This window comes from Podarcis raffonei, chromosome 1 (assembly GCF_027172205.1).
Source record: "Podarcis raffonei isolate rPodRaf1 chromosome 1, rPodRaf1.pri, whole genome shotgun sequence".
NCBI lineage: Eukaryota > Metazoa > Chordata > Lepidosauria > Squamata > Lacertidae > Podarcis > Podarcis raffonei.
Window position 1 is genome coordinate 73,049,615 of NC_070602.1, and position 11,760 is coordinate 73,061,374.

An 11,760-nucleotide genomic window follows, 5' to 3' on the forward strand; every position below is an offset into this window, starting at 1 on the left:
ATTCATAAACTGAATAAACCTAGGCTAACCTTTCCCCACATCACTTAAATTCAATCCATGTAACAACTGGGAGCACTATTTTTATTTTTAAAAATTAAATTTGATATGTAAAAGTACAAAGATAAGTACCATCAGATAAGACATTTCATGAAGAATTGCCAGCATCATTTTAAAGAAAAGGCAACATGACATTCAAAAGATGACTCTCGTAGTCCCTTCCAATTCTACAATTCTATGAAGTTGGGTGATGCTCTTGCAAAGCATACCTTCCAACATTGGACAAAAACTCTTTATTCCCCCCCCCCTTCGGCACCAATTTCCCCTTAGTCAAAACTGTACCCTTACTGACCGAATCCGCCACCCAAGAGGTTTATTCTGGATCTGTAGTAACTGGAGTAACTCACAGCCCCTAAAACTATGGAATACGCAAGGGAAGATTAAGAGATAAAGACAATAGAGACTTCAAAAAAGAGTGGGAACCGTTTATGTTGTATCTACAAAAATGTTGTAAAGAAATGGACTCACTGGCAGGGTTTGAGTAAACACAACTAAGAAAACAAGTGTAAAAGTTAACGAGCAATAATTTGGAAAATAACCAAGCGTAGGATGTAGGATGTAATTTGAAAAAATATGGTATAAAGTTGGTAAGAATACAAGAGCATTTAGTTAAAAGATTTTAAAAGTAAGGTAAAACAAAGTAAGCAGAAGTAGCAAATATTTAAAGAACCAGAAGGGGAGGTTGAGGGAATCATTTATTTTTTGGAACATTAATTTTTCTTTATTGTTTATGATGTTTATGTTGAATATAAAACTGTAAAACCTAATTTAAAAATAAAAAACCCTACACTGCTGCTGCTGCTGCTGCTGCCGGGTAAGGCGGGGCTTCGCTCGCAGGCTTCGCGGGAAAGGGGCTGCCGAACCCGACGGGCCTCCGCCCCAAAGAAGCGCGCTCCTCCACGGAGGCGACCCGAACGAGCACACGGCCCGGACCGCCCTCCCTTCCTTCCTTGCCGGTCGCTGTGACCCGGAAGGGCTCCCGGCGCGTGTCTCGGCAGGCAGGCGGGCTGAGCGAGGCGGCGGCTCTTACTTGAGCTGCCCGGGGGGGAGATGATGGCCACGTTCTTCGGCGAGGTGGTGGCGCCTCCGTCCCGCGCTGGCGACGACGACGACGACGACGAGGAGGCGGCGGCCCTGGAGCGCGAGGAGACGCCGGAAGATCGCGAGATTCGCCAGCAGCTGGAGAAGAAAAGGTGGCGTCCGGGGCGGGCGGGCGGGAGGCAGAGGAGGCGCTTGGAAACCAGGCACGAGGAGGGATGGGGAAGGCTCCGGCAGAGTCGACGCTCTCAGCCCCTGCAGGGGGGGTGGCACACACACACAAAAACTCCCAAAACATTCTGGTCCCTTGCAACCCGTGACGTAACAACGGGGGCACTTCTGGGCATGTGAAGAGTGCCTTCCCGCCGCAGCGAAATCATTGCAGCTTTAGGCAGGTGGGCGCGACCCTTCAGCCGGAGGGGGGAACCAAACCTCAGCTCAAGGGGTCGTGTGGTAACCTAGCCTAGAATGGTTGTCAGTGACGTTAGAGTTAATTGAACTTGATATGTACATTTGTTTATATCCCTTCTTTCGTTCTAGTCTAGTGGCGTTCCGGGGATGGACTGCCATCTAGGCACTGGCCCGGCCCAGATGTGTATAGTTTCTACAAGGGGAGGGTGGGCTATGCCATGTGTAGCTTCAGAATGTGTTGTGTGGTTCCCAGTGTGAACACCTGTTGCCATCGCCCTTCCCCTTCAGGGGAGTAATGCGAATCTACTTGCCTCAACCTTTTGGGGCTGTTGCTCTGTGACAGATGTGGGTAACCTATGGCCCTCCAGATGTGGCTGAACTGTAGCTCCCGTTAGACACAGCCAGGGAGTTGTAGTTGAACAACATCTGGATTGCCAAAATGTTCCCCCACACCTGCCCTCTGAAGTAAGGTTACCAGTTTTTTTTCAATGAATCCAGGGACACTTTTCAAGGGGACTGATTTGTATATCTGGGGACTGTCCCCGGGAAACGGGGACGTCTGGTAACCTTACTCTAAAGACAGTGATGCCCAGCAGAAGTGTGGGAGAAATGACAGTTTCTGGCTTGGGTTTTGGGGGGAGATCTGTACTTGGTTACACCTTACAAAGAGGCTCCCATACAGATGCTCCTTCATTTTACTTTTCACCCGGCAGGAGTAAAGAGAGTCTGGGGAATGGGTTAGTTTCAGTAGAATAGGACAGTATGTGGATAAATGTTTATAGAGGCCCTTCTTCCTCTCTATCCTCTTTGGCTGCATTGTGTAGCAACCACCCCCACCCCCAAAAACCCACAGAACTTCCTGTAATGTTTTTAATCTTCTCTCCTTTTGATTGCCTTGCACAAATGGGTTGGGAATCCTTTTATAGGCTATTGGCCTACTAATTGCTCTCTAGGGATGAGTGGAGAACTAAGCTTGTAATCCTAACCCCAGTTACCTGAGACTTGAAACCCACTGAATTCTCTGGGACTTCTGAATAGACATGGTTAGGATGGCCCCTTGATCAGTACTGTGAACACCCAGCGGATACATCTATATTTATCTCAATTGTACAAATAACACTTCGCTGGAATGGTGCCATCTTCTTGCTCAGGGTATGTTTAACCTTGTTCTGTTTTCGTTTTGTTTCTGTATTCAGGGAAGTTCACATCCTCTGGAATTCAACATCTACTGCATCTAATAACGAGCAGTTTCCTTGCTCAAAGTTCGTATTGGCTGTAGGGCATAATGCAGTAGGTAGGCAATCTGTATGTATTCTTCATTTCAGTGTTTAACAACCTGTAAGCAGGGCATGAGGGACGCAGGTGGCGCTGTGGTCTAAACCACAGAGTCTAGGGCTTGCCGATCGGAAGGTTGGCAGTTTGAATCCCCGCAATGGGGTGAGCTCCCATGATTCGGTCCCAGCTCCTGCCAACCTAGCAGTTCGAAAGCACGTCAAAGTGCAAGTAGATAAATAGGTACTGCTCCAGCGAGAAGGTAAATGGCGTTTCCGTGTGCTGCTCTGGTTCGCTAGAAGCGGCTTAGTCATGCTGGCCACATGACCCGGAAGCTGTCTGCGGACAAACGCCAGCTCCCTCGGCCAGTAAAGCGAGATGAGTGCTGCAACCCCAGAGTCGTCTGCGACTGGACCTAATGGTCAGGGGTACCTTTAACTTTAAGCAGGGAATGATAGAGATGTAAAAGATTATGCATCTGCTATTATATTTTGTAATAGTAGAACTTCCATGTAGTTGAATGTAGGAAGATTCAGGATAGACAAAATTAAGTACTTCCCTCAGCACATACTTACACTATGGAATTTGCTCCCACAGGATGTAGTGATAACCACTAGCTCCGATGGGTTTAAAGGGGGATTAGACAAATTATCACTTTTTGAAGTGTAGAAAATAGTGTGCAACCTTAAAATTTGTTAGGTATTTTGTAACTGAGTTTAGTAGCCATGTTTACCTTAACCCCCTCCCTCCAGCTGAATTCTGTGGAAACCAAAAAATACTGTTTATCTTATTTTCTTTGTATTTCTGTGTATATTCACTAAATAATCTACAGGGAAGCTGCCTACATAAACTGAGTAGCATCACTCCACTTCCATATAGCAATGGTGGTTACGAACAATGTGCAGAACATAACAGTGCTATAGGAAATAAATCTCATTTCTGCTTGCAGCATTCTTGTCTTCCTTTGTTTTGAGTTCTGGAGGCTGGGAAGTCGTTGGATCTGTCAAATTGTGGAATGAGTGGTGCAGAACATCAAATACGACCAAAGTCCTTCCAACAGATTCCTTCTGTTTGTTCTATCGGTTGATTTCAGATCCCACAGTAAGTAAGATAGAGAGTTGTCCCCAACGTAGCATTAAGCACCCTGTCAGTTCAGGGATTTTGTCTTCGGCAGCTGTACTTTCCACCTTCTCTGCTCCCACATGCCCTCTAAATCTGTTCCAGCGGTTCTCCCAACCCTCCAGAGCAGATTTAGGGAGTCCCGTGACACAAGTGGAAATCATTGCACTGACATAATGCATTCATTGGATACCTCCCAGAGCTTATGGAATCAGACTTGAGTTTGTTACCTGATGATATCCTGGCATTTAACTGATGTGGTTTGGTGCTGGAGACGGCAAGGTTAGACTGTCCAGCCCTGCACTAGTGTTTGCATTGAATCTTCTTGCCTATCCTTGTGTTTAAGAATTAGAACATCAGCAGTCTGCTTTCATGCAAGTGCTTTTGAACAGTCACATGCTTTCATATTAGCTACATAGTATGCATAACTTTAGATGTGGCCTTTAGTGCTGTGTGAGTAATGAGAGATTGTAATATGGTATTCCTTGTTACAAACATAAGCAACTCCTTTAAACTGACTCAGCCTAGATTTGCATGCGAACCATGTACTCCACCACCATTCAGTTACAGCCTCTTCCTTTTGTCTTATTGGTCACTGAAGAAAGAGCCTTACAGTAACAATTGTTGTTTGTGAGTGTGTCCATTGCAGGATTAGCCAAGATCAAGTGTGATGTGCAGTACAATCCTATGCACGTTTATTCCCCAAGTTCCACTGTCTTCAGTGGAGCCCCCTGGAAAGTGCCTGTGAGATTATAACTTTCAGTTATCATAATTACTTTTCATGCTATATATCTATATCTATATCATCTATATCTATCTATCTATCTATCTATTAACATAGTTCTGTTTAAAATTCATGAAACATTTATGACTGTTCTGTCATTTCAGGTTTTATTGTGCCAGTGCAGTTGTTATGTGGCAGAGGACCAACAGTTTCAGTGGCTTGAAAAGGTAAGAAGTGGAAGAAATGGGGATACAAAGAAATTAGAAACTGAGATATGAAAGCTAGGAGCTAAGTGGCACTGTAATCCTAGGTTATGGGCACAACAACGCAATGTCTAGGTGCACTTTTTTATAACAAGAATACAAAGCTGAAAATGAATGAACTGCAGTTAAAATATTATGTTCATTTCTCACATGGTCTAGTCCTTCCTCTGTCCGTCCCCCTAATATTCTTAGGAGGTCTCTTCTGCAGTCTTCAGAGAGTAGCTGGAAATGGGGAGGCAGAAAAAGGTCCTCCTTTCCTTCCACTCTGCAGTTTTCATCTGAAATCTTAGGCGCAGTACTGCGCCCAGAGCTCAGAAATCATGTGTGCTAATGAAATTCCCTGTCGCAAAATGCACCTAAAACAATGGGAGTTTCAAACCCTGATACAAAGTGCAAGGGTGAAAGAGTCCCCTTGTTTTGTGAGTCCATACTGTGGATAAAAGAAGTAATGGATATGAGATTCTGGGCTGCCGTCTTATGCATACTTATCTAGGAATAAGTCTCACTGAATTCCATAGGTTGTACTTCAGAGTAAACTTATATAGGAATGCACTGTAAATAAATGTACTGCTGATTTGTTCACTGGTCATTGTATGTCTGTTTTACTGGGTAAAACATTGACATAATGTATCAAGGGCCAAACAGTAAGAATAATTGTTTACCAGGCAGCACCCTAAAAGGAAAATTGGTTGGAATTGTTATTCAGCTTTGCCAATCGTTGTTGTTGTTAGTGATATTGCACCCTTTCTTCAAGGCTCTCAAAGTGACATATATAGTTCTTTCCTTCCTCATTTTAACCCCTCAACAACCTTGTGAGAGGGGTTGGGCTAAGAGATAGTGACAGGCCCAAGGCCATCCAGTGAACTTTGTGGCGGAGTGGGAATTTGAATCCTGGTCTCCCAAGTCCTAGTCTGACACTTACCGCTACACCACACTGGCTTGATTTGTTACCTGCAACTGTGTTGAATCCAGCCTGTTGCAAACAGAAATCCTCCGCGTCATCTTCTGAACGGAGGAGGAGATTGCCTACAAAAGCTGATAACCTCCTTTTCAGCACACTTGCTCAGAGGCCTTTTGGCACTTTGACTTTGGTGCATTGGCATCTGTTCCTTGAAAAAGAATATATGATGTTGCATAGGACAGCTTCAAACTGGCATTGCCCCTTAGACTGTACAAGATAGTGTAGATCATGGTGCTGTGGCAATTCTCCAATCTGGGATTCAGTTATGGGCTGTGGATGTGTGAATTACAGGGACTGAATGTACCGACGAAGTCAATTAAATTGCAGAGAAAGCTTCTGCAGATTCATTGTGTCTCTCAGGTGCCACAGCACTCATGCTACCACAGACACTAGTAGAACAATCCTTTACAAATCTACTCAGAAATAAGCCCCCTTGATTTCAGTGAGGCTTACCCGGGAGGAGGGAGTTTAAGACTGTGGCCCAAAGGTTGATTGACCAGCAGTGGTATGAGTGCCATGTTGCAGTTGCTGCTTCCCACATTTGCCTTAAGGGTTGATATCATGGGGAAGAACCACAATAGTGCTGGAGGCTCCTGTAACACTGCTGGTATGTGTGACTTGGCTCCAGCACCGCTATTCATCTGGAATTTATCGCACTTAAATCGGGATTTACATTTTCATCCTAGGTTTTTGGATGCATGCAGAAGACGGATTTGCAAGTGCTTGTTCTTTCAACGTGCTCTGTTACGGAATATAAAACAACAGAATCAACTCTAACACTTCCTTCTCCTTTTCTGAAAGCATTAAAGACAAGCACGTTCAAAGATAAAGTCTGTTGTTCACTACTAGAACAGCCAAATATTGCACGGGACCTCCCTGCTGCAGGTATTTAACAGTGCAAAACCTTAAGCTGAATAAATGTCTATAGTGGTACCTCAGCTATGAAGTGTCCTGCTCAAGGACGGATTCACCTGGCACCAACTTTGCTGTCTTTTAGGCACCAAGCAAAAACCCCTTTTGATGCTTCCAGGCATTTAAAAAACATTTTTACCATTTTCATATATATATATATAGAGAGAGAGAGAGAGAGAGAGAGAGAGAGCCTTTCATACTATTAATGGTGCACTTTATAAGCTGGTTGTATTTATCAAACCATTGCTTAAAGGTGGTTTGTATATAGTCCTGAAATAAATAAGTATAATGTTGAGGCTGTTTTTTATCTGGTCTTGAATGACTGGTGGATGTTCTCTCAGTGGGAGCTAATATTTAGGAAAGAGCTGGATAATTTTCCTTCAGTCTTTTGCACGGGAAAGCCAGAAATGGAAGGTGACCCATGCATGTGCAAGCACAAGCCCTAGCAGAGGAGAGGGGTGTGCTGTGAATCTACAAAAGCAATTTATTTGGGGCGGGGGAGAGCGACAGGTCAGAGTGAATTGCACTTTTGCTGGAAGGTTGAAGGCACTCATGTGGAGCAATTACAGTAATCTGCTGCCTGGCAGGAATGTGTGCTGTTTGCCTCCACTTTTTATGTTTTTTTAAAAAAGAAAATGAACAAATATTACGAAAATGCCAGAAATATTTGGAATTTTCTCCTCCAAAGGGAGCTTACTACAGCTAGTGTTGCCCTTGTAATTTTTCACTGTTGGGGGAAGTGCGGAGCATGTAACAAGAAGTTGGCTGGAATTCCATTCAGACTGATGATGGGCACCAATAGAATTGTTCTCCTCAATATCGTAAGGTATTCTGCTGCTACAGCAAATGGCAGTAGCGGCACCAGCCTGGCTTCATAAAATGCCTTTTACTGGCAAAGCAACAGCTTTACACCATCTACCCAGGCAGGTATGCCGGAACAAATGATTTGCTTAATAGACTACAGGGGATGCTGCAGTTGCACTGTGCATTGCAAATCCTGCACGGAGCAGAAAGCTGGGCTTGATGACCTCTGTGGTCGCTTACAACACTGGTTCTGTGACAGTGCCTTGAACATTGTGTTAAGGCTATGGAACTCTGACCTAGAGTGTTGGTCGGCCTTTTTTTTCTCATGGCATGCTCCCAGAAAAAAAAAGTTGTTAGCATGTGTGATTCATTGTGGGTTTCTTACAATATGCTTGCAGAAAACAATAAGGTATTGTTGTTTTTTAATGTATGATTCATTTTGATGAACTGAGCATGTTGCTGATTTATTACCACTGCAAAAGCAAGTTACTACTCTCTCTCTCTCTCTCTCTCTCTCTCCCTCCCTCCCTCTCATGTCTCCTGAATTGTGCCTAGTTCTCAGTTACTGTCAAGTGTGGCAGATCCCTGCAGTGCTTTATCAGTGTTACACTGATATCATCAAACTGGATTTGGTAACAATTGAAGCTTTTGAGCCCTTGCTATCTTCCAGAATCCTGAAGGGTTTGGTGAAGGTAAGGTTCAATTATTAAGCCTGTATGTGGCCTTATTTCAGCTTGCCTGTCTGCAGACTTGTCACCATTACAGTTGCTGTGAAGGGACCTAAGAGGAGGCCAGCTGGATCGGACCAAAGGCCCATCTAATCCAGCTGTTCTCACGGTAGCCAATCAGGTGCCTACAGGAAGCCAGCAAGCAGGACCCAACTTCAACAGCGCTCTCCAGAAACTAGTATTCAGAGGCGTAAGGACACTTGGCTTAAAGGTTTATTTACGTAAAGTATTTATTGGCAGTTACAATAATTAAGGATTCAATTCCCAGAAGGGCCACTTGGTTGTATTTGTGGGTGCGAGCCCTGAAAGCCTCCCAGCAACATTGTATTGCTTTTGAGTCACTTCCATGGTACTGAAATTTTCTGCCTCTGGGCGTTTGGAAAGGATCTGTGAATGCAGATTAGGGATTACTGTGTGTCAGGGGTTTCCCTTGTTGAGTGCTTAAAACATTTGCTTAGCTGCTTGTTTGACTTTGTGAGATGCTGTCTTTGGCTTTGGTTCACACCTGGTTGGGATATAAATTGGTTTACATTGAGATTTTTTTTTTACTTTAATTGGGCTTTCTCCTCTCATGTTTGAACCTAGGCAACAACAAAGGGTTTATGTTGGAAATCCATATTTAGGTCATGTTTGAAAACTACCTATCCATCATTATCCATGCACTTCGTAATTCAAAGGATAAAAGCTTGTTACTGGACTTCCTTCCATAGGCCACATAACAGAATAATTTAGAGTTAGCCACACCTGCCAACAAATGTCTATTTTTACACCAGTTTCAACTGCTGTTGCTTCTGAAGAATCCTGGGAACTGTAGTTTGGTAAGCAGACTACAAATTCTCTGTTTGAGTTTTCTATCCCACTTGCAGAACTACGGTTTTCAGGCTTCCCCAGGACAGAGGGAATGACTGTTAACCAGTTAGTGTCTCTTGTGTAGAAATGCCCTTGGAACAAAGATCTAACAACTATTTCAAAATGAGTGGCACTCAGCTTGGCTTGCACAAAATGTCTTGCAACATAAAACAATCAGTACAATCACCCTTCAGTGCGAGCAAGAAATGAAATTGAGGTCACAGGTAGGCTATGCTGTTATGTGTTGCTTTTTCTCATCCTTTCTACCCACAGGATGACTTCTAGAGTTGTCTTCAAGCTGTAGAGAAAATCTGTGATAATCCAGTCTTAAATGTAAACTTTAACTCAAACATTGCTGGGTTTTTTGAATCCTGAAGCTCTTGCAGAAACTGCAGCTTTTAAAGAACAACACCACAAAAAGTTAATGGTTTCTGCCCTGTGCTTCCTTTGCTTAGTTGAGTTTGCTTTGGTTTAATGTAAATGACTGCCAAAGTGTCTGAGTATATTTCCACTATGATATTGATTTATTGGTTCCTCAAACTAGGCTCAATAAGTGGATGAGGCTAGCAATCGTCAATCTGAAATGAAAGATGTCCATATGGTACCAAGCGGTCCACACCCTGAGCTTGTGCTGATGAACACACAGCAGAACAAGGGTTCCTCCCACAACGCTAAAGTGGAAGGAAAATTAACTGGAGGAATACTGCTACAATCCAGTGCACAATTAAGCACACTTAAATTCCTGCTGGTTACAGGAGATATAAGAAGGGAGAGTGCTATTGAGCTTATGTCGTGCTTGTAAGATTTCTACAGGCATCTGGTTGGCCACTGTGAGCACAGAATACTGGATTAGGTAGGTCTTTGGTCTAATCCTGCAGAACTTTTTCTGACATTCTTTAATGATCCACTGTGTGCTCAGTTGAATATTTTTGTTCATTCTTACCTGCCTTTGATCAATTAATTAGTTACAAAAGTGTGAAGCAGGACCAGCTGGTTCGCAAGTTGCAGTCCATAGCAAGAACTGGATATGGTTGCCCTGGAACAGAATATGGATGCTACATTTCATATGTAGTATACAGAGGGTTGTGTATGTTCCTTTTGAAAAGTTGAGTGGCCAAGAATAAGGAAATACGATAGGCAGTTATTAATGCATTCTTATCTTTACTGGATTTTTTTTTCTATTTTCTTTTACCCAGGACATTTCAAGAAGCACAGAAATATTGAGAAAAGTGGTGACAACAAATGAAATTGATAACATCTACACTTAAAATGGAGAATTATTTTGGATACTTTCAAACTCCAGTATTTTGTCAACTGCAGCTACTTTGCCTGGAAGCATTTGGGACTTGTAGTTGTTCCTTTAGAAGTGGAATGTGTTATCTTTTGTACCATATGCTGACTGTTGTGGGGTGTTACCAGCTGAAATGAATTTAAAGGTGACGTTTTTATTTTTCACAAACTCAAGCCACTTTTTATTTTTGCCATGAGCAAAGGCAACTCCTTACATTCTTCCACCAGTAATCAAATCTATATTTTAATGCAGCAAAATAATTGCAGTGGATGTGGCAAAGCCCCTGTCTGTAATTGACTGAGTTGGCCTCCTACCACAGAAGCAGGGCAGGCAGCAAAGCCTGTGGATGCTGTTAGTCGAAGTGCTTAGGTACTAGAGATAGGCAAGGCATGCAAAATAGTCTAATAAGATGCAAGGACATAGGAAGCAAGCACCTGATGACTGAGAAGGCAGGAGGCTAAGGAAGGCTTAGGAGAAGAGGGTGGGACTTTTAAGAGAAAGTGGCCCAGAGGAATTTCTTTGTGGGGGAGGAAAAAAAGTAAAATGGTGAGAATGGACAGGTAGGTAGAGTAGCCACTTACATTTCCTCTTTTTTGGCAATGTTTATCACCAAAGAAGAAGACACAGATTTGCATAAGCTAATTTACATGTGTAGATTTAGAAACAGTTGCTACCTTTTCAATAGGAAAAAAGGATCCGTCCCACAATAGCAAGGAAGATGGACCTGTGCATTTGTTCAGTCTGTTTTCTAGATGTAAACTATAGACAGGCAACTTCAAGGCCCCTATTCTTCCTTTTTTGCGTTACATATCTTTATAAACTGGACTTCGATCAGCCATTCAAAATAGAGAACTCCTTCCGATTGAAGCTTTTCCTCTGTAAAGAAGTACCTATGTCAACACTATAGATAGGGCACCAGCTCAGGGACAGGAATTGCAAAGTGTGGAATAGCTAATGTTGCTTGAAATAGCCCGTTAAACCTCTGTCTGCAGGCTTCTATAACTGTACAGAACAACTTTACCTTGTTACTTAATAGCCAGTTAAGCTTTTCAGTTACATAGCTTTCAAATAATAAAACCTTCTTATACTAAGAAATTGGCCTATGAAGCTTGTTTTGCCCTTTTGAAATTCTGCACTTTCCTGCCTTAGGTGGTAGCTGCAAAGAGAACATAGGTGTCCATAAGCAGCACAAAGTGTGGGATCTGGAGCTGTTAGGGAGCTGTCGACTCAACAAGGCTGCAGAGAAGACTGAGAAAATAATGTCCTCACTGCCAGTCTCTCTTTACTCCTGTTCTTGGTCACTTGCAGTTGCATCATCTCCTTCCTTTCAA

The 11,760-nt window shown here is 43.2% G+C and overlaps 1 protein-coding gene across 1 annotated transcript; it reads left to right on the plus strand.

The window, feature by feature from the left end:
- Positions 1-968: 968 nt before the first annotated feature.
- PSMG1 (proteasome assembly chaperone 1) lies at positions 969-11,111 on the plus strand. Its single transcript, XM_053393541.1, has 7 exons — positions 969-1,250; positions 2,703-2,800; positions 3,728-3,879; positions 4,786-4,848; positions 6,532-6,730; positions 8,117-8,253; positions 10,335-11,111. Exons 1-7 carry the CDS (start codon positions 1,108-1,110, stop codon positions 10,404-10,406), a joined length of 864 nt encoding a protein of 287 aa, XP_053249516.1. The 5' UTR covers positions 969-1,107; the 3' UTR covers positions 10,407-11,111.
- Positions 11,112-11,760: the final 649 nt, after the last annotated feature.

What these genes read in the sequence shown, in the direction of transcription:
- PSMG1 (XM_053393541.1), top strand. Translation starts at nt 1,108, where the DNA reads ATGATGGCCACGTTCTTCGGCGAGGTGGTGGCGCCTCCGTCCCGCGCT. An exon ending in ACGGGACCTCCCTGCTGCAG is followed by an intron (nt 6,731 to 8,116) that starts GTATTTAACAGT and finishes AATTGTGCCTAG; the next exon opens with TTCTCAGTTACTGTCAAGTG. An exon ending in TCCTGAAGGGTTTGGTGAAG is followed by an intron (nt 8,254 to 10,334) that starts GTAAGGTTCAAT and finishes TCTTTTACCCAG; the next exon opens with GACATTTCAAGAAGCACAGA.